General features: G+C 34.8%; 1 protein-coding gene and 1 long non-coding RNA gene across 4 annotated transcripts; one reads left to right on the top strand and one right to left on the bottom strand.

Moving 5' to 3' along the window:
• The first annotated feature begins 1,577 nt into the window (after positions 1-1,577).
• Positions 1,578-22,100, top strand: LOC127867561 (uncharacterized). 3 transcript variants are annotated; one of them, XM_052408830.1, is made up of 9 exons: positions 1,578-1,838; positions 8,066-8,239; positions 9,063-9,353; positions 17,684-17,755; positions 18,359-18,630; positions 18,785-18,999; positions 19,919-20,105; positions 20,440-20,637; positions 21,625-22,100. In XM_052408830.1, the coding sequence occupies exons 1-9, from the start codon at positions 1,606-1,608 to the stop codon at positions 21,867-21,869; spliced, it is 1,887 nt and encodes a 628-aa protein (XP_052264790.1). In that variant the 5' UTR covers positions 1,578-1,605; the 3' UTR covers positions 21,870-22,100. The 3 variants fall into 3 exon arrangements, with proteins under 3 accessions (XP_052264790.1, XP_052264791.1, XP_052264792.1); XM_052408831.1 differs by lacking the exon at positions 17,684-17,755 and having other exon boundaries at positions 1,579-1,838; positions 21,625-22,098; XM_052408832.1 differs by lacking the exons at positions 1,578-1,838; positions 8,066-8,239; positions 9,063-9,353 and adding an exon at positions 11,787-11,947 and having other exon boundaries at positions 21,625-22,097.
• Positions 15,929-18,535, bottom strand: LOC127867562 (uncharacterized). The gene is made up of 4 exons (XR_008043557.1): positions 18,386-18,535; positions 17,620-17,727; positions 16,393-16,494; positions 15,929-16,185 (listed from the first exon to the last, which is right to left on the bottom strand). It is a non-coding gene; the product is annotated as an uncharacterized LOC127867562 (long non-coding RNA).
• Positions 22,101-23,322: the final 1,222 nt, after the last annotated feature.

Here is a 23,322-nt window from a genome sequence, read left to right as displayed (position 1 = left end):
TTCGTTAAGTATTTCGTTAAATAAAGTTACCACCTTAACAATCAGTGTTCCTTATAGCAATAGCCAAAATTTCAACGCTAGATGTGGTATGATTACATAGATTTTTGTAGATACAAAATGCTCGTTTTTATTTATTTGTGGCCACAATTAATTTCCGCGAATATATCTATTCATACGACACACGAACACCATTTTAGGGTTCATGTGTCGTATGATATGCAAAACAATAATAAAAACGAGCATTTTGTATCTACAAACATCTATTTTACCAGACCACATCTGGCGTTGAAATTTCGGTAATTGCCATAAGGAACACTGATGTTTAATTGTTTAGTTTTATTTTACGAACAATTGTACGAAATTTTCGTTGATTTTGAGTAGTAAGGTTACTTTAACAATCGTTATTATTTTCTATTGTTTACAATTCTTTAAATTAACAACAAATAAATCTTCACGCAGAAACTGTAGAAACAAAATATAAAGTACATCACGCTCGGTGTACGACATGTCAAATGATTCTGGAACGAGGGTAAACTACAAAGAAAATGTGCGAATCTGAAACATTTTTGGCCTGGGGCGTAGCCCTAAGGCCATAGAAATGATACAAATTTCTGAGACAGTCAGAATTGGCTGGCTGCAAAAACCCACGAATGAATGAATTCCCAAAAGTCCGATTTACCACTTGGCGGTAATTCATGCGCAATCAAAGAAGTTCTTCGCAGATCTCAATAACCCGCCTTGTAAATACAGAACATCCCTATATAACATGACAGTTTCATAAAACGTGTAAGAAAATATTATTGAAGCAAAATTGCTAAGCATTGGCTACGACATAGTTTTTATTATTGTTTGCATATTCATTCTACGGAGACAGTAAAAAAATGTTTTTTTCTGATACATTTTTTGAAGACATTACATTTAGTATTTATAAAGATATTTTAAGCTATTGTTATTTTATTTTGAGTTATTTTATTCTTTTTTCTTGAATGTCTCATTCAAGAAAAAATAACATGAAAAAAAAACAACAACAAATATTCATGATAATTCTCGGAAATATACGAAGTTACCGGATATGATATTTCACTGCGCAGATCGAGCGCGCAAATCGAGCGCGAAAAGTTCTACGTGAGACAACGTACACAATCTGTACACCGTTCTTTATCAGGGTAATTATGACGTACCCTTTGGGTCAAAAGTACAGATACGCCAACAGCTTAAAATAGATATCACAGCGGTGACAAAATTGTTACCGCGGTGACATTTTTGTCACTGCGGTAATAAATTTATCACTGCGGGTGATATTTATTTTGTCACTGCGGTTACAATTTTTTCACAGCGTTCACAAATTATGACTGTTGGTATATTTTTATGCCTGCTGTTACATTTTTTTGTTTGGGTCATTTTTCAACCAATCATTTTTGCCTCTACAAACCGAGATTTTTAAAAGAAAATAATTAAATATTTAACAATAAATTTAAATAAAATCAATACGGAAGAATAAAGATATTTAATGAGCTTATTCATGTGTGTGTTCATATGTTTTTGTCCTTTAATGATTTTATTAAGTAAAATAATTTGAAAAAAGAAATATTGACCCCGCAGTAAATGCTATATTCGAAGAAAATGGCGGCGCAATTCGTTCAGAGAGCTAAAGAAATTATTTTATCATGCGGTAGAATTGTACTTGGTGATCAAAGTAGGAATGTTTTGGACGACTCTCTCCTTACCCTTAATTCGTTGTTGCTAAATGTTAGGAGAATGTGCACCGAACATCCGAGGATGGAAGAACTTGCTAACATCATTGTCCGTATGATTGAATCCATAGAGCAACATAAGAAGTGAGTTTTGTTTTAATAAATTGAATTAATGATTATATGATTAATTGTGTTGGCACATATTTAAAGTGACAATGCACATGGGTGTGTGAATAGGTCTGATAAATAGGTCACTGAATATTTTGATGACCATCATTTCAAATATATGGCTAACAGTGTTAATTATGGCTGATACTATGTCTGGATTTTTGTTGGTTTGGGTAGCATAAGTTGCAATAAATCAACCTTCAGCTGTATAACCCAAAGCCGCCATAGCAAAAATCATCAAAGGCTCTGGGAGTATGTTTATATGGACCAGGGTAGCTTATTATTTTATTTCATGAGTGGGGACGATTGAACTTAACCAGTACGTAAAAAAATAATGGAAAAGCATATACTTTCGTCGTTGCTAAGCATGCAACACCTAACACAAAACGCAACACCTAATAACCCTTTTTATCCTAAATAATTCCTTAGTATCTGGGGCTTATAGCCTTCTGCCCCCAAAGCCCTGCTTTGTTGATAGTGGTAAACAGCTGCGTACAGTTAAAGTTCAGTCTTGCCCACCTGAGTGATCATAGATATTATTTTCACTGTTGCGAAGCGCAGAACAATAACTCCATTTGGAGTTGCTTAACTGTTATGTTAAAGATTTGTGGACGTTTTGCGCCGAAGTATTTTCGCATTTTGTTTCGCTCCCAAGGTTTTTCCTCCCTGATCATTTCGCCCCCATTTTTTTAAAATTTGATACTTGTTACTGTAGTTTTTCATGTCAATTACACTATTGGACATTTAGTGTGTAATGTTATAACATAAATCGCAGATTGTAATCAATAATATTGTTTGATACTTTAGTACACTCAGGTGGTCTGAACAGTTTTCACATGCACTCAGGATGTCCAATCAATCGTTCTGGATCATCTAGCGCTTTTATAGTTCATTTTCTGGATAAGATCGGGTCAGTGTTACATTACATTTTCACTCTCATACATGTATATCAAAATCATGTCAAGCTTTATTTCATTGTCTAGTGTGGTCTACAAAAGTTTAATTACTCATACATGGATCTTTTAAACAAAATAATAATTAACTACATGTACTTGATAAGTTTAAGTTGATATAGATTTATTCTTAGTAAACCAACTTTTTTAAGAGTTTGATAGAGATCGCCAGCTGTTTGTGTTTGTGACAGTTTGTCATATTTATCGGTTTGAGTAAATAAATGGTCAGTTAATCGTACATTTCAGGGCTCGACATAAACTTTTGAAGCCAGTTGTCTGGTCGCACCAGGGACCAAAATTTCATATGTCCTGACCCAAAAACATCTTGTCCTGACCATTATATCTTATTTTGCTCAGTACTTTGCAAAATAATGAAATATTAAAAATTGTTCAGATCATAAAGACTTTAATGGGATTGTCAACCACAATTAACGAAAAAAAGAAAAGTTCTAAATTGCCGTAATTTTTCACTGCGCCCCACATGCTGCTGCAATGTCAAAACCATAAGACGCAGAGGGACCACCTCGAAGCTGCATTGCACTCCCATGGACTAGTTTTAACCTTTCCAAGGTGCTAGACCCCAAGGGAGCAGCTAGGGGCCCGGTCTACTCTGCCCTCGCCAAATACCTTATAGACTGTCAGATAACTGACAAGATCTAGGTCATTGGGTGAGGGAGAGCAGACAATCCCCACCCAATTATACAGTCATGAGACTGATTCTTTTAAACCGTGTAATCTTTACACAAATCTGACATAATCCTATTGTAATTGTGTTGGATTTGTGTCACTTTGACACAACTTTGTTTTAGCTTTATTGGGCTTATTGTTCCACCCGCCCTTTCTAAATCAGGCCAATGGCATTGACCTGATATTCTTTATTTTAACACATTTTTTAATTAGTATAACGCTAGATTGCCATTTACATTTTTCAGTTTCTTAATACAACCATATTTTATGGCAGCTTTTATTAAAAGAAGGGACGAGGCTGTCCAGTAAACCGGGTTTGTTGGCTGCATTGCACCGCCTCCCTTGCCCTTTGACACCCCACCCTTTCCCCTTCAAATGCGAAGAGCCATGTCAGACTGGAGTGCACGGTGCAGTGCCTTATACCTTGCAAAACCCTTAATTAGCCCTCTCCGGGGTAATGCCAACTTCTTGGTATTATTGTAGATTTTCTTAATATTGCTATCTTGTTCATTATAGCCAATAATGTACCTTTGTATTTTCCTTAATTTTTGTTAAAAATGCTATTTTATATAGCAAATAAGGTACTTTTGTACTATTTTCTCTTTTGTTATCCCCTATATTTAAGTTATATTGGAGGGATAAGAGCTTTTTGTGTTTTTTTTCATCATTCAAGTATAATTTGGTCTTTTTACCAATTTTATATTTTATCGGAAATATGCCAGTACCTCAAATATCATATTGTTTTATTTTTCTTTCCATTTGTACTCTTATTAGTTTCTATTTACCATGCACTCCCTCTGGTCCAGGGGACAAAACCATCCTAAAATAGTTCTCCTATACAAATTATCTCCCTTAGATCACCCCAGTGGTATTACCCCTGCTGGAAAGTGGAAACCCCCCATTCATTCCTGCCTACACTTCCAAAACTTCCCCTTTTAGCCCCCAGGGTGGTAACTGGAATTTAACTTATAAATAAATGCATATAGTACTGTACATAATGTAAATAATCCTTTTTTATGTATAAAATAGTTATTTTGTTTAATTTTTAACTGTAAAGTACATGTACATTGTTTTACTTTCAAATTGTTATGTGGCCCTATAAAGGTGACTGTATGGCGACAAGTACGTCATTACCTTTGGATATATAAATATTATTATTAACTTTCTTTTAAATATTGTCTTAACGTCACTCTGGGGGATGTTTCTTCTTCATAGCCCCATTCTCTCTAAGTCCCATACAGACAGGATCTTATGTTGGAGCATTACCGCTATATTCCCTGTCTGCAAGTGTTCAACATTATACCACTCTATAAATATATACTAAATTACAATACACATACAATTATGTACTAAAATACAAATATAAATACAATATTTACCATTTTCCTTATAAATTAATGCACTTAAGCAATAGGGATACTATAAAGGGGAGCTATTTTACCAGGCTCTACTTGCATAATTTAATAAAGTTTTAAAAAAACTTTCCATGTTTGTCTATTTTTTTTATATACATTAATACAACCGGTGTAAATTTATGACTTTATATGCATTAATACAACCTTAACATCAGATTTATACTTATCATTAGTCATATAATGTCTGTTAACAAATAGTGGCATTGTTGAACCACTTTGTGGTCTGGAAAACTCCAAAACTATTAATATTATTTTTATTTTAAATAAAGTACACACCTGTGAATTTTTTTTCTAATTTATATAAAACTATAAATAATTTCATATTATAATAACATCAAAAAACACAGATCACAAAGTTAAAAGACTCCAACAACAACTCCATTGCAGCATACGCTGAACAATGGGTCTAGTAATGATGATGCCACTTATAATAGTATGTGTTTTCACCATCACTACTTATATAAATTGGGCTATTCTCTTTCTTCCTCTTTCTTTTTATCACAAATAACATCAATAGAATAATAATGATAATAATTATAATGAAAATAACAATATAACACCTTCATGGTAGTTTAACAGTATAAAACAATCATTCTAAATGCAAATAAATTTAAGTACTAATGGATGTAATTATCCTTTTTTTGTTCCATATATTTCCTATCATGAAATTCTACATTGTTTACGTTATAGATAGTAAACTTAATGTCAAGGCCTTTCATTGTGCAAATTTTTCATCTCAAAACAGATTGACCTACTTGCTTTTGCAAGTTAAGGAATTCGGACCAATCAACGCCATGTTTTTAAAATGCAGTCAGCAAATAGGAAATCTTGTCTCTTAGCGTAGTTTTATATGCATAGATTCTTGAGTATCTTGTTATATTATATATTTCATTGTTAAAGTAAAGTTTTTTTTAAATTTATTAGATTTGTATGCCCCCCTTCAAAGAATAGGGGGTATATTGTTTTGCTCATGTTGGTCCGTCGGTCCGTCCACCAGATGGTTTCTAGATGATAACTCAAGAACGCTTTGGCCTAGGATCATGAAACTTCATAGGTACATTGATCATGAATGGCAGATGACCCCTATTGATTTTCAGGTCACTAAGTCAAAGGTCAAGGTCACAGTGACTCAAAATAGTAAAATGGTTTCCGGATGATAACTCAAGAATGCTTAGGCCTAGGAATATGAAATTTCATAGATACATTGATTATGACTGGCAGATGACCCCGTTTTATTTTCAGGTCACTAGGTCAAAGGTCAAGGTCACAGTGACTCGAAATAGTAAAATGGTTTCCGGATGATAACTCAAGAATGCATACGCCTAGGATCATGAAACTTCATAGGTACATTGATCATGACTGGCAAATGGCCCCTATTGATTTTCAGGTCACTTGGTCAAAGGTCAAGGTCACAGTGACTTGAAACAGTAAAATGGTTTCCTGATGATAATTCAAGAATAATAAGGCCTAGGATCATGAAACTTCATAGGTACATTGATCATGACTGGCAGATGACCCCTATTGATTTTCAGGTCACTAAGTCAAAGGTCAAGGTCACATTGACAAAAAACGTATTCACACAATGACTGCCACTACAACTGACAGCCCATATGGGGGGCATGCATGTTTTACAAACAGCCCTTGTTATAAAAGCACCGCATCAACGCTGCAAAGAACCCTATTGTGTTTATGGCTCAGCCCAGTAAAATTGAGCTGACCATATGGCCTGTTTTCGGCCTTTTTAACGCACAGTATATTATCTATGTTAAGCAGTGTGCTCGGGCAATGGTTTTTAACTGAAGTTCCGAGGGTAGACAACCCCATTAGTTAGTTACATTAAGTAACAATTCTTAAGTTACAACCAATGAAGCTACATGTACAATTAAAAGGTCGACAATAGATCGATTGCCAAAAATTTAATCGGTCGCGTTCTTAAATAAGTATACAGAAATGTACATACACACAGTATACGTATAAATAAATAGAAAAACAAATAATAAAAAAAGAAAGCAAAATACCACTTCCTCTTTATTATTAAACATTGCATATAATAGATATCTGTATGACCCGTGTTATTTTGAAACTTACTTTTAAACTAACTCGCATACATTAAACAAATTTGATTACACTTTGCTATCGTTTTTTTTTAAATAAAACAACATTTATTTTACTTTGCTATTGTTAATTTTGTTATTTTCGTGTATAGTTTATTCAAAACAAAGCATGAAATGACACATAAAACGTTTTTAAAACAAATACAGTTTAGTTTATCGTAAACGTCTTATTGTAAATAGAAGATAAAGATACTTGGTAAACCATGCCATGCAATGACACTTCAAGTTTGAAGTGAAATGACTAAGGGGGAAACATGCATGGTGGAAACACCTGGGGCCCGAAACATCCGACGACAATATTAAATAGATGTTGCTCGTATTTATAATTTGGACACTGTTATAAGTTTTATGTTTAATCAACAACATATTATTTGCATAGTTCTTCCAGGATTCCCAGCTCAATGCAGCGGTTACTCATTTTGTGAATGTTGACCAAAAGCCTTAACACTGTTTATATGTCTCCCGGTCTATACTGGGGAACATATTGTTTTTGCCCTGTCTGTTGGTTTGTTGGTTTGCATCAAATTTTAACATTGGCCATAACTTTTGCGATATTGATATTTGCCACTTGATATTTGACGTGCATGTGTATCTCATGGAGCTGCACATTTTAAGTGGTGAAAGGTCAAGGTCTTTGTTCAAGGTCAAATGTCAATTACATGGGCGACATATTGTTTTACAAACACATCATGTTGTTTTTTATTCTGAATGTTCACTGTCAATGGAAATATTTTTGCAGAAGGAAACACTACAGTATCATGAGTATGCATACATGTATCAATATAGATAATGGGCATGATTGGGATCCAGAGAGGCAGAAAATCAAAACCCAAAACCATTTTTCTGCCTTTGTGGTATGTTTGTAGTCTTTTTGGTATTCAGCCTTTTTCGTATAACTATGTGTTCTTTTTGGATTGTTCTTAATTTGCAATAATTGGAATAGGTCCGGTTCCAGGTAATTGGGAACGAATGCTGACATATGATTAAGGAGCATTGCTTATTAATAGTTCAAAGTGTTTTTTATCTGATTTTAGTTCCTCGTTTCCATCGGTCAGGTTCTTTTCTGCCAATCAACAGAGGACAAGAGGTCGTCCTGTGTATGTAATTTCTCGAGAACAGCTGGAATTCTTCATTGAAGCTGGCTTTACAAGACGACAAATGGCAGATCTTCTGCATGTGTCTGACTCATCGGTCAAGCGAAGGCTTAGGTATAGTGCATAATATTTGAAATTTGAAAGAAATATTTACATGAAGTTTCTCCTGTTACCTAAGAAAGTTTATAATGATTACCTGTAAGCACCCTTCATTTCACAAATTTCCCAGATAATCTGAAGGCCTGTGTCACTGCATCATGTTAGTTGTTTGTGGTAAAAAATATATAATTATAGATTTAAAATAGAGATTTAAAAACATACTTTTGTGTTTCATTATATTTTTGGTTTAAATTCCCCTATTTGGATAAATAATGCATAATTTCCACCTGCTTGAGGGTACAGGTACTGTTCCCCAAAAACAGAAAGTCCCCTGATATAGACACAGATTGAGTAGTTCAGTTTGTGATTGTGCATTAAACCATGGTTTGAGTCTAATGTTTTGTCACTTATTTCATAATTAATGGTCTTATTAAACCCTTTTTATTGATCAATGAATTATTGTGTGCATGTCTGGTTGGTGAACTTGGATAAGATCGAACCTTTTTTGATAAATTAGACAAGATTTATTTACAAAGAAATGGTTTAACTAGTTTTAAGTAAATTTAATAGTTTTGGTTATAGTTAAATATGTCTACAGTCTTGACGCTAACCCCTAGCCCGACAGCCCGGGGCTAGTGATATGTAATTTTGGCTATTAAAATTTCCAGATTCAAATAATCGGGCTAGTGGGTATTTTAATCTGTTCTATTAATGCATAAAGATTTGGGCTAGTTGTTCAACAATGCTAAAGTGAAGATTGTGTCTATCATTATTCAAATGCAATTTGCATGATACACATGTGAGAAAACCAGCTGAAAGCCTGCTGAATTTGTTTCAGATCCTTTGGTCTAAAGCTGAGGCAGACATACTCGGTGCTGTCAAATAATGCATTAGATGATCTTGTACGAGAAGTGACCCAAGGGAACCCGTCCCTTGGTCAGAGAATGGTTCAAGGCCTGCTGCAGAGCCGAGGACATAGAGTTCAGAGGCAGAGAGTTGCTGACAGCCTAATACGAGTTGATGCCGCAGCAGTGGCTTTGAGATGGTGTCATTCCATAAGACGACGGGTCTACAAGGTTGCAGCACCAAATTCATTGTGGCATATTGATGGAAACCACAAGTTAATCAGGTTAAAACAGCTAACGTTTAATAACCATTTCCCACTCAGAAGAAAAAAGAAAATCACTTTGTGCAAACAGCATAAAACCAAAACAGCCTTCGAGTAACTCGCAGTCTGTTCAGGTTTTATGCTGTTAGCTGCTCATCAGTATCTCAGGGTTGGAAATGAAACCTTTAAAACTTGAATACATTTAAAAAGATATTTAATTATATGTAACTTTCTAAGAGACTACAAATGCGTCAAAATACATATCTAAGTGATAAAGGGTTAAATGAGGCATAGATCATAGAACGTAATATTATTAGAGTATTTGTTTACCACTTAGCCACAATCTGCTTATATGAAACACCTTATACAGGTATTACAATTTTATTTAATTTTAACACTGTGTTCTACATCTTGACAAGTTGAAGTCTATGGCAATCAATTTGCATAAGTGAAGGGAGAATTTTGTATTTAATATGGGGAAAAAAAAATATTTTGCTGGGGGAATGGGGCCTTATTTCAGCTAAAAAAGTCAGTCCTCCATTAGAAATATTGAGTATTGCAAGGTTATTGTTAAGGAAAATTTAAGAGTAATATTCTCAAGTTTTGTTCTCCAAACTTCCAACAAAGCAGGCTTGGAAGCATCAAAACCTTCATTTTTAGCTCGACTATTATATATGAAATATATATAGTGGAGCTATCCTACTCACCCCGGCGTCGGCGTGAGCGTTAGCGTCTGCGTCCGCTTGCAAATGTTAAAGTTTTCGAACTACCTCAAATATTTTCATTCTCCCTTCACATATTGCTTTAATATTTTGCATTCTTCTTGACCAACATGACCCTCAACCTATAAACAATAGCAGACAAATCTATCAAGCATTTTGTCATAATTATGGCCCCTTTTCCACTTAGAATATGCATCAAATGTTAAAGTTTGCGTACTACCCCAAATATTTCCTATGTCCTTTAACATATTGCTTTTATATTTTGCATACTTCTTTACCAACATGACCCCAATCTATAAACAAGAGCAGACAACTGTATCAAGCATTTTGACAGAATTATTGCCCCTTTTATACTTAGATTGATCAATAATTTGCGTACCACCTCAAATATTTTCTATGTCCTTTGACATATTGCTTTCATATTTTGCATACTTCTTTACCAACATGATCCCAATCTATAAACAAGAGCAGGCAACTGTATCAAGCATCTTGACAGAATTATGGCGCCTTTTATACTTAGATAATTGAACATTTTGCTAAAATTGCCATAACTTCTTTATTTATGATCACATTTGATTCATACTTTGACAAAACAACACTTACCTGACATACCACAATGCACTCCACCCAAACCATCCCCCATGCTCCACCCCAGAATCCCCCCCCCCTAAAAGAAAAATAATAAAAATAATAATTTTTTTTCCTTATTTTGAAAGATCATCTATTAAATTACCACACACCCTCATTATACCCCCCCCCTCTCCTCCATGATGGCTTACGTTATACTGTCAAGCACTCGAATAGTCAAGCGCACTGTCCTCTGACAGCTCTTGTTCAACTCTTGGATGTGGAGTATTGCAAAATTTAAATCCTTTTAGGATTCCAAATGTATAAAATAAAGAATGAATTTTAAATCATGGTGTAAGTGGCCAACAAAATCAATGAAAATTAGTACCAAACATTTTTTAATCGATGAGATAATACGGATTCAAGTCAATCAAGTAGACAGGGTATATTTGCATATCCTTCTTTACTTTTTCTGGTATTTAGGTGGAATGATGACAATTGGTTAACAATAAAATACATGTACCAAAACAGGTTAACTAGTTATGGATTTGACATGCCTAATTAATATATTTTATTTTTACATAGAATATAAAATAAACATCTTCTATACGCCTTTTATCTGATAGCAAAAAGCTATGTTATATACTGGTATAAATTCCTAGATACATGTAGGTAGTAATTATTATTGGTGCTGTAAAGAGAGATATGTGTGGTTAAAATTTTAAGCCACACATTTCCGCTGAAGCAGCAAAAGGCATATAATAAATCATTATTGAATTAATATGTAATTACTATCATGTTTATATGTTGCAATTTATAATGCATCATGCAAATGTCGCTATTACATATTACTGTCATTTCAAAGCCAATTATTTATCTTCAGATGGGGCTTTGTCGTCCACGGTGGGATTGATGGATACTCGAGACTGTGTGTCTTCCTGAAAGTATCCACCAACAACCGTGCAACCACGATGACGAAAGCCTTCATAAATGGTACTAGGCAGTATGGTGTACCTTCCAGAGTGAGATCTGATAAAGGTCTGGAAAACACAGGAGTTGGAGCCTTCATGATATCCTATCGAGGCCCTGGTCGTGGATCCTTCATTACTGGGAAGAGCGTCCACAACCAGAGGATCGAGCGGCTCTGGAGGGACATGTATTCTGCATGTACCAATGTGTTCCACCAGCTCTTCCAACATCTAGAGGAGACGGGTCGCTTGGACCTGAGCTCGGAAGTACACATGTGGTGCTTACACCTCGTGTATGTTCCACTCATTCAGCGGGCCTTAGACCGCTTCCGTGACGGATGGAACTGCCACAGACTGAGTGAGGAGAGGGGCAGAACACCCACCCAGCTTTATCTGCAGGGCATGATAGAGCATGCAGGACGTGGTCATCGAGGGGTTGATGACATGTTCTTTGAACCTCTGGAGGAACAACTGAGTGTCTCAGAGGAGGACTATGGAGTAGATGAGGAAGCTCCTGTAGCCTCAGCAAATGACGATGAGCTACAGATGTCCTCTGTTACAACACCCATTGACCATGAACAAATGGCAGAACTAACTAATAGAATAAGACCCTTGGATTCAGAGGATGGTTTGGCTGTTGACTTGTTTGAACAGGCTGTGTCCTTTTGTTCTCAGGCATTAAACATATAATGACGTATACTGAACAGTTCTAAATGGTCAATGGGTTGTAACAGAGGACACCTCTGGCTTCGTCGTTTTCTAAGTTTCAGTAGCTTCCTCATCTACTCAGTTGTTCTTTCTGAGGTTCAAAGAACGTCATCCACCCTCGATGACCACGTCCCGCATGCTCTATCTTGCCCTGCGTGGTTGAACAAGTTGTCATCCCCCCCCCAAAGGGTTAGGGGATACAAACTTGCAATCATATTCCCGCTTTCACACCTGTAAGCTATCATACACTTAGTGTTTGATTGATGTACCTAATGTATATTGTTATACATATGAACACCAGTATGAAGTTTCCTCAAAGGACTAATTTGTCGTACTTATTTAGTAAAAAGTAAATACATGTTGAATATTAAAGTTTTGTAGCGTTTTATTGAGGTTTAACTTAACATAATTTCTAAAAGAATTAGTTGTTGTTTTTGCATGGGAATGTTTAATTCCAATTTGTATACTCAATTGATGTAGATTGCAGATAGAAAAAAAAAGATAACAAACACGATCCAAAGTGTGACTTACTTATCTGGTAGACATTCACAGATGGATGTAAATGAAAATGCTGAAAATGTGTTATCTATTCTGATTTTATCTGAAGAATCAGGAATATTAGTAAACGTTATGAATGTAATGTTTAATATTGTCTTCAATTAACTTTTGATATCTGGAATTTTATCGCTCCTAGCTTTTGATGTTTGAAAGTTTTCTGAATAAATGATTTAGTTTTGTTAAGCAATATGTATGTAAACGAGATTTCAAATTATAGATATTAACCGTGTTAGCTTGAGTGTAGGACATTAGCCCTCTTGGACATTAGCCCCTAGGACATAAGCCCCTCAGGACGCTAGCCCCATTAGCCCATAGGACTTTTTGCCCTTTGTGTGTTAGCCCCTACCCATTTTAAATATTTCTTAGGTATTAAATGTCATCTTTTTAAAAATAAAATGCAATTAAAAGGTAGAAGATGCTAAAAATATCAGATTGACATATCTTTTATTAGATTTTTAGTAACAGAGCACTTAATTAATATGTATAAATAATCATGTTCTACTGTGAAATTGTGTTATTTTAAGAGTGATTAAAAATTAAGAAAAAGTTATTAAAGATTTTAGCAACTGGATAAAAAACAATAGTATTACATAATCTGTACTATATGTGTTGCATCAACTAATTCAAGTACATTATGAGGTTAATTGGTATTACAGTTTACTATTTTATTATTGGTGCCGAATATCCAAGGTTGAACGTATCTATTGTCTTCCCTGCCAAATTGATAGCAGATGGCTGACTTATGTATAATGTGTGTTCCTTGCGATACTGTAAATACATGCTTTCTATGTGTTTATTTGTACTTGAATTGTTTATATTTCATGTTTTCTATGTGTTTTATATGTGTTTCTGCAGAAACAGTAATATATCTGATGTATGATGTATGTTCCTTGGTATAATACAGAAACCATACGCAAACTATGTTTGCATGTTTGTTGGTTACTTTTACATACATTTTGTAATATGGGAAAATAAAGTATGATATGAGGCCTTAATGACGTTTTAAGTGTTAAGTCTAACCAGACTATGCTAGTGTTTGCTATTTACAACTGTAATGTATTTTAGTGAAATACGAGCACATTGCTCGCTGTACATGCTTTTTGTATTACGATAAATAGATATGACATGTTGCCTTAAGCCCCTTTGTATTATTATAGTTACAAGGCTATAATAGATTTGCTCTGTACAACTAGTATTTTAGTGACCTAATTTGAAATTGTTAAATGCAGAATTGATTCTGATGTTTATGCTAATATCATACCATGTAACCGCTCTATCATATGAATAAATATGACAAAAACATCCATAATGTCTTACTCGTTAAAGCATAAGGTATTTTAAGATCTTACAATTAATGTATTATAACGTGTCATTATAACTCTAGTTTCCACAACATTTGTCTTTCGGTAAGACAAATATACGACAAGTGAATATATAGTGTTAAGTTTAGTCCAGATGTTAGTGATAGCAGTTGCCAATGATATAAGTCTGACATTTTGGTTTCGGTAAGGCATATATATCTATGGCACTCTTAATGTTATTCTATAGATGATAAAATACCATCAGTGATAGATATTTAATTCATACAAGCTGAATGATTAAACTTTATTATCTCTTTGTAATTAAAGATTTCTCTGCGATTGGTTGTTTTACTTGTTTTTCGTAATAGTAAAATCGAACTAAATTATAAACATATCCGGTAGATGCACATGTGAAGAGGCAGATGTAAAGAAACCTTTAATGCAGGAAAAAGTGGTGTAATATAGCATATTTATGTTAATGTGTATATATGAGTACTCTGTTGTCATTGTGTGTGAAATCGTCGTGTATGTTTCGAATACAGCCTCAAAAGGCTTCTTTAAACAACACGCTATCATGGTTATATGATGATATTTGATAGCACGAAACAAATTAGGATAAATATATGCTACATTTTTAAAAGCCAATTTCTATGTTTTCTACTTTATTAATAGAATATCATCCAGTTAATTCGTGACATTGACAAAATTGAACAAGTGCAAAAACAAGCTGCCCGTTTCATAACGGGAGACTACAAATCAAGAACGGCAGGCAGCGTTACCAACATGTTAAAACATCTAGAATTACCACCTCTAGAAGAACGGCGTAAAATCAACCGTCTAGTGATGCTCTACAAAGTGGCCGAGGGGCTGGTGCCAGCTATACCAGCATCCGATTACTTGAAACCAGCAAGGGTCAAAAGGCAAATTAAGGCGAAACAATATAGTGACTGTGTTACATCCAATATAATAGATAAACAAGTAATAAATAATGACAGAGGCTTTGTAGTGAAAAACTCAAATAGTAGTCAATTTAAAAACTCATTCTTTGTGAAAACCGTGTTAGAGTGGAACCACCTAGACAGTAGAGTGGTCCACGCAGAGACAGTTGAGGGCTTTAAAGCTGCCCTCCATTTTGACTAGGCGCACTCCCCGGTGTACTACGCCGTAACTGGCCCTTCACCGTATTCAGCAGAAGCAGAAGTGATCGTTACAAGACTAAAGTAAATAAAGGCAGCCTTACTACCCGAATTTATTAATTAAAATAAAACTCTAAGATGAGATGAGAACATATTGTATTATAGTTGTATTGTATTATAGTTTGTATTATTGGCTAAATGCTTAGAATACGTTCCATAAATATCTTGCATGTATGTTTTTGAAATATTGTTCTTAAAGCGATCTTCTCCAAATGTTGGAAACATACAACTGCAACTTTTGTTAAATTTTTGTATTCTTGTATGCACTGTTCGCCAATACTTGTATTGTATATATGTCCTCGTGGGCTTAAATGCCTTATTGGATTGAAATAAACTGTCTTGTCTTGTATTGGTGTTTGTTGAAAAATGATTATGCATTTAACATCATTATGCATTCACACCTTTATTAATGGCTGTATGTGTAAGCACATGTAATTACTTATAATCTATTTAAAAAAAGGCATCAAAGAGTGTTTTTTTTATTTGGGGGGGGGGCAATTATTCAAGATCATAATACTATTGCAAAAAATTAAAACAGTAAAGAAATTGTAAAAAACACAAAAAAATACGTGTTGTACAAGCTATATATTGGAAAAAATATATATAAGACTTCAACATTTTATAATAATTGTATGTATTTACATATGAAATGAAAATGGAATAAAAATACTTCCTTTAAAATAAGTTATGAACGTTTAAAAACACCTGGGGGCTAACGTCCTAGTGCACACTTTTGAAGGGGCTAATGTCCCAGACGGCTTATGTCCGTAACCCGTTAGTTTTCGGTCGCTTGTCTTCAGTACAAGGATATTGATGGAGACAATCGCAGATTTCTGCAGTATTTTATCACATACTTGTATACAGATTAAAATACATAGTATGCATTTTTAAATTATGTTGAGAATAAACGTGTATTACATGTAAAACTGTTTTCTCGTGATTCTTGAAAATGAAAGGTCCCCAATCATCAGATAGAGCAAACTTCTTTTTATTTATTTATTCATTCATCTATTTATTTATTAACTATTTTAAACAGTTACCATTATTGCTTTGGTGACAACTAACAAATCGATGGCATGTTGTTTTTACAATAATCTACTGTTGACAGGAGCCTGTTGGTAGGAAAGGGGCTTCGCGACCTCCTGAAGAAAAAGGGTGCAGATAATTATCCACGAACATTCATGACATGCTGTTGTTATAGCTCATAATTCGACACTATAAATGCAGTGGTCCTATCCAATTAGTCAGTACAATTTTCTCGATACCAATTAAGACACACTTGTTCACCCATCTGATTGGAAACCTATTGGCGAAAGTTTGCGTGATAATAACGCGTTACATGTTATATCTTGTTTTCTGTTATATTCGACATTGAATTTGGATTAGAGTTTGAAGGTAAGCTATAATTCTTACAAAAAAATCGTTTACGCACACACAATTTAATGCATTAATGTATCTCGGCTATATCCGTAAACATTTCACAATTACGATTGAAATTGAAATTACGTGCGTAACCAATTTTAACGAAATAATTATGTTTGATTGGCTTATTCATACCCGCATCACGCAAACAATAATTTAAGTTTTTGAATATACATTAAGATCTATCAATATAGATTTCTTTATTAATAGTCCGTTGATATACTAGATCGTTTTCCAATAATGTTTAAGTTCGACAATAAAAAAAGTGCATAACCAATTTTTACTCGCAACACGGAGCGATTGTCACACTGATGTTGTTTATTGAAATTGGCCAAACATGTATCTTTATTGAACAGTTTGACAATTCTTAAGGTATAAGAAATTGCAGAAAATGACGTTATTTGTTGTTTATACGCCCATTGTCAATTTAGGAAACATTTTTATTTTAAAAGTAGTTAACAAACCAACTTATAGTTTTCAACCAATTGAAACTTTAAACTTTAAATGATGAAAAAAACGGATATGGGTACATTGTGTTTGCTATCAATAAAACATGACAGTCACTACAAAATCGTAATATATAATATACTCTGTAAGATCATTTCAAATTACAACTACAAAATTGACAGCTATTCAAAGATATATTATTCAGTTGAGTGAAGGAATGATATATTATAATAACCATGATTTTTCCGTATTTTATATCCGTAAAGTTTAAATAAAGTTTTTCCGTATGACTTTGCCTTTTAAGGAATAATTCATCATAAAAGTTATAATAAATATATGAGCCTTGTTCTGAGAAAACTGGGCTTAATGCATGTGCGTAAAATGTTATCCCAGATTACCATGTGCAGTCCACACAGCCTTATAAGGTATTTTGCTGTGTTTTATTTTTTCCTTTCATTTAAGGGATGTTTCTCAACCAGAAGACGAATATGGAGACACTGAGGTACCTGAAATAAGAACGTCAACAAGTTCAGGGTAACTATAGTTGAAATGTTCAATAAAATAAAGGGATTTTAGCATGAATTCCTATTTATATAGAAGAGTGGCAAACTATCAGTAGCTTCGACCAATCTACCTCCTAACCTCAACCAAATTGAAATGAATGTGGAGATAACACCATACAGGAAAGACGCTGCCGCACTGCAAGAATTTGACATTCATAGGAGAATCTTTAACTGCACTGCATTAATACGACAGAAGCAATACCAAATCTGAATGATTGATATTATTTCAATGTTTATTTTTGGCAGCATTAATTTATATTAAATTAAGTTTAGATACACGTTATAAATATTGTTTGAATCATAAAGCCCTAAACATGGGCAAAACGAATGATACCTTATGATGCACTTACTCAGATATCCAAATAAATTGTGCAACTTGCATAATAATTATGCTTTCTATTATTACCAGAAGAAGTAAACACTTATTCAGAAGCCATAAATAATCGAATACATTAACCCCTGATCAGAACTATGGTGCTGTCTGATCTAGGTATATACCCATACTTTATGAGCATACGCCAACTTTAAAAATCTAGAGAACCCATTTGTTCTAATTTTCATTTGCTTCTTTCAGACCTGTGACAACATCTGAAGAACTCACGCAGATGCTGCGCGAGCAAGCGAGGACATGCATCAGACAGACAGATGAAGATCCACTGACACTGGAGGTTCGCAGGAATTTTGTGCTGCGGGATGCTCTCCAGTATATAAGAGTTTCACAGGAGGACCTACACAGCCCCCTGCACATCCGCTACCTGGAAGAACAAGGCATCGACCTGGGAGGGTTGAGAAGAGAATTTTGGACACTTTTTCTGTACCAGGTGTCTCATTCGACATTTATAACTGGTAAGAGTTAACATCTGCCGTTAGGTTTGAAAAACATTTCCGTTTAGAGATGTCTTTTTTAAACATGCGTTCAACCTAGAAAATGTATGACATTGTATAATTTCTATAAAAACTTGGCTATGATTTGCAATTGATGCATTTTTTTATATTTCAGGACGACCGGGACGTCTGGCCTTCCAGAAGAATTTCATTGAACAACGTAAGCGGACATTCTACTATCTTGGGCAGTTAGTAGCACTGTCCGTCTTACAGGACGGTCCCGGTCTGCCGATTTTCTCGGATATAGTGACCGACTACATCCTGGACCGTGACCGTAGTGTAGTGAGCGAGGGGGATCTGCCAGAGCACCTTGCTCAGCTGATAGAACAGGTCAGTTTTGTTATATACACAATGTTAAACAAAATATTAAAGTTTTACAAACTCTGATATATTTTCGTTCTCATCAACATACAGCTTTCATACCTACTTGTTACCATAATTATCACAATTTAATAGATAATTAAGACCAGATGGCATTTTGGACAGAATTAAGTCCCCTTGTTGACACATATAATACTATCAAGCACTGACAATAGTCGAGCGCTCTTTATTCCTTACGTTTCTACATAATTATCTTCAAAATAAATGAAGAGTCTGATGAGAGTTGTCATTCTGCTTTAAGATGTACATCATAAAGTATTCATAAATTTTATTAAAGTCATGTTAATGCAATCAAATTGATAATTCAGCATAAAAAGGGTTAATGTCCCATCCTATAGACACCTTGGTTTGGACACTTGTGTCAATTTTTTCTTGCCTATTTGTTTGTTAGTTTTCTTGATCGGTTGTGTCTTTTTTGCTTTCTTGTGTATACGGTTGTATATTTGTTATGCTACTTTGCATGTGATGGTTGCAGAAGGATGTCTGAAATTGTGACGATATAGTAAATAGTTATATAACTGCATGCCTTATAACAGTCAGGATATGGTAGTGTGGCTCCCACTGCAGGGCCGCCTATGCTATCAGAACGGTCAAGGATAGGCTCGAAACCGGACATAGGTCTCCTTCCGAAGATTTAATTGTTTTGGAGGTTAACTGCCAAGCATTATTCTGTTTGTGAATTTGTCTCATTTCTGTTCTATTTGGTCGGTTTGAGCAGGAGTGTCCATGTTCTAGTTTTGGATGTATTTACCGCTGCGCTGCCGGGTGGCACGGTTGTAATTGTTTAGTTGAAAACGTCCATGTGTAGTTACAATAATGTAAGTAAAGAATGGAAGCACCGTGTAATGTCGATCGTATGAACTTTCAGATGAAGGAGGCCAATAGTGACGCTGCAGCACAAACACTCTTCCAACAGATGTTTGATGAAGCTTGTACTGCTGGGTTTCTAATCCCATCCACCAGCTTCAACAAGAGCTTCATACCAGCCCTGGTTGGTGCCCTAGTCAATAACCTGGTTGAGAGCAGTCGGGTTGAGCTTGACCAGTTTGTCGATGGTAAGATATGTCTTTCAGCCTACTGCTAATTGAATTAATGCCGAACTCTTTAAAATAAGTCATACAAACAATGACACTTTCACCTATTTTGAAAAAACTGCTTAACCTTTTACTTTATCCTTCCCATATTTGACCCTTCTGCATCCATTGAAATTCCTCTTCGTGCGAAATTACTAAGTAGTAAAGAAGAATAGCGCCATCTTTTGCCGGAGGTCCCAGCCAGAGGCTGTGCTCCCCGCTGTGAAAAATAGCTCGTTGATTTGTAACTTTTTGATTTAGTAAATCGTATCAAGTTCAACACATTGCTGATCAATGTTTTTAAATATATTCATAGGACTGAAGACTCATCAGGTCCTTGAGTTGCTGCGTTTGAGGCCTGATGATAGCTACTGCATATTCAGCGGCCGAACAAAACCGGTGACTGTAGAAGCAGTTCGCTTGCTTTTGCATTTCCGATATCGGACTGGGAATCATGCAGAAACTGATCAGCAGACAGCTCAAGGTTTTCTGACGTTCCTCCGAGCTACCAAAGGTAGATAATAAACGTTTACAGCGTAGATCATACGTATTATGTAACATTATGAACACATGGGATGACTGACACAGTGTTTCCAAATATTAACTTACAACGAAAAATCTTAACAAGGGGGTTTGTCGCGCAAAACGTTTTGTTATATATTTCTCTGCATAGAAATCGTATTGCAATATATATATATATATATATATATATATATATATATATATATATATATATATATATATATATATATATATTGTGGCAACTAAAAGATATATTGTTGCAACTAACAGTATCATTATAAGCGCGAGTGCTTGCATTAATTGGTTATCATTGCAATAGCACATAATTTCATTCATTTCAGGCCTTGAAATGCAATAGAGCACCCATATTAATTTATATAATTATTTAAGTATGTTAATGTGTCAATGTTTTACATGCAAAATACCAGGGGATTCTGCCCTGTACGTGCTTAAGTCATTTCTATAAAATTTTGCAATACTGCTAAACTGTATGACAATACGAGGCACAGCATTACAATTTAGTATAGCCAGTCTTATTGATTTGTCGGGATTTGTATAATCGTTGCCGGACTTATGTTTATTACATAAAGCTTAAACTTGCTACATATCTATGTTAAATTGAATGACACAATCTAATACTGTTTACAGACCAAAAATGTCCGCCAAAATTAGAAACGGCCACCAAAATAAACAATTTTTAACTGTTATGTGGTAGAAAGAAGTCAATTTTACCTACAGCATTACAATGAAGGGATTTAAATAAAGCATAATGGACTTTTGGTGTGAAACATTTATGATAGATTAAATGAATTCGTCCAAGTTTAAGAATCATATTGCCGACATTCTATATGTTTTATGCTATGTTGTTGATATATAATTATAGCTAATTCCAAAACGAAGTAAGCGCTCGTTTACGCATGTACACACACACAACTGGGAAACAATTATTGTACAAAACGCAATTTTATTTATATTTCAGGATCAACTGCATCTGTCAACGGGGTTAAGCTACAGCCGAATGACGTGCTGATGTGGCTGACGGGATCAGCGACAATGCCGGCAGTGGGCTTCCATAAAGTTATTGATGTGGAATTTGGGGACACGCTTCGGGTTAACACATGTGCCCTGGTGTTGACGCTGGCTGAAGTGCCACGCGAAGTTGAAGATGTTGTGCAACATTACTCCGAACTGCTCATCAATAGCCAGACATTTCAAGCGGAATAATTTCCCAAGATAGTTTAATACATCATGACTCATTAGGAAATTGTGTTATATTCCTTTTCATGGGTATATATGGAACGGTATTTCGGTAAAAATCATTCGTGGTGAATATTTACATTATGACTGATGTTAATTCTAATATGCTTCATGACAATTCCAAACATGCCGGTTGTCTATTCGTTTATACTTTATGATTGTGGCATCATTGATGGTGAATATATACATTATTCCTGATGTTAATTCTAATATGCTTCATGAAAATTCGAACATGCTTGTTGTCTTTTCGGTTATACTTGATGATTGTTGCAACATGCTTGGTGACTTTCCAATGTTTGTGTTTTCATTATTCCTGTAACCAGTCATAATCGGATATGCCACTAAGCGTCATTAACAACGGCAGTTAGCAACAGACAGTAAACATAATGTAACTACGCAGAATGCAAGTGACAAAATTATGACAGCAGTTGGCGCACGTTTATTTTCCGTATGTTAAATAAATGAAAAAAGAGAAAACATACGATCCATTTTGACTACTTTACTGAAAAAGCTGAGTTAGTTCCCTTTGTTTAATAATCTCCATTAAGTTTCATTATTTAAGCGTAACTTGCCCTCATCAATGTCGATATTATTAACTAGTTATATAATTTTCCGCCGAAAAACGTTGAATAAACTTCATTCAGATTTTTGAAAATAATGTCTATTTTTGCGTTAAAATCGCTTTGTATTTTGATTGATTTTGTCGATGGTATAAGATTTTGCTGCACAAAATTGGTAGCAGTTTGAAGGAAAACCACCCTTTTAAGCAAATATGTAAACATTTTCAATGTGGCACTCTTCGTTTAGTCAAATTTGAGTTTAATGCTAGGGGTTCCACATTTTTCAAACTGAAGCCTCTACATGAACCTTAAACTAAATGCGTTTATAATTGCCATTAAGACCAGTAGGCCTGCACAAAAAAATACTGCCGTGAATGTTTTTTATATTTGTAAGTTGCAGTTGGTACTCAAGAAAATATACATGTATTTTATTCAGGACATAACGGAGCCGATGTGTTGGTGGAGCTGGTTTTGACATCCGACGCACATATTTATGAATGAAACGCTTCATGAACGTTGACGTCGCTCTTGGTTACTAGAAAAATTTCCACGCACGGATTTCAACCGTCATTGTTGACGTGTGCCGGGAAAACAGGGCTTAATGTATTTTTTTTTGTTCAGCTCTATAATGTTTATATCAAAACTGTATGAAAAATGTCGGTGAACATTGAAAATATTGATGCGTTCATTAATTATGGCTCTAAAACGGAGTATTAATCCGCATATAAAAAACACCGGGCGTATTGCATATTAGTTCGGAGACATGAAACTATTCAAAAGAAAGAAATAAGAGGTTCAATTCTATATGTCAAGTCTCGCTGCGCACGATTACGCTCTTACTTCTCGTATATATTTGACTC

The sequence above is a fragment of the Dreissena polymorpha genome, chromosome 2, assembly GCF_020536995.1.
Source record: "Dreissena polymorpha isolate Duluth1 chromosome 2, UMN_Dpol_1.0, whole genome shotgun sequence".
In the NCBI taxonomy this organism is placed as follows: Eukaryota; Metazoa; Mollusca; class Bivalvia; order Myida; family Dreissenidae; genus Dreissena; species Dreissena polymorpha.
This window is presented reverse-complemented; position numbering and strand designations above follow the sequence as displayed.

Bases quoted from the DNA above. Each gene is read 5' to 3' on its own strand.
- LOC127867561 (XM_052408830.1), top strand. From the start codon at position 1,606: ATGCTATATTCGAAGAAAATGGCGGCGCAATTCGTTCAGAGAGCTAAA. The intron at 17,756-18,358 runs GTAACTATAGTT...TGCTTCTTTCAG, and splicing joins AGAACGTCAACAAGTTCAGG to ACCTGTGACAACATCTGAAG. The intron at 20,638-21,624 runs GTAGATAATAAA...TTTATATTTCAG, and splicing joins GTTCCTCCGAGCTACCAAAG to GATCAACTGCATCTGTCAAC.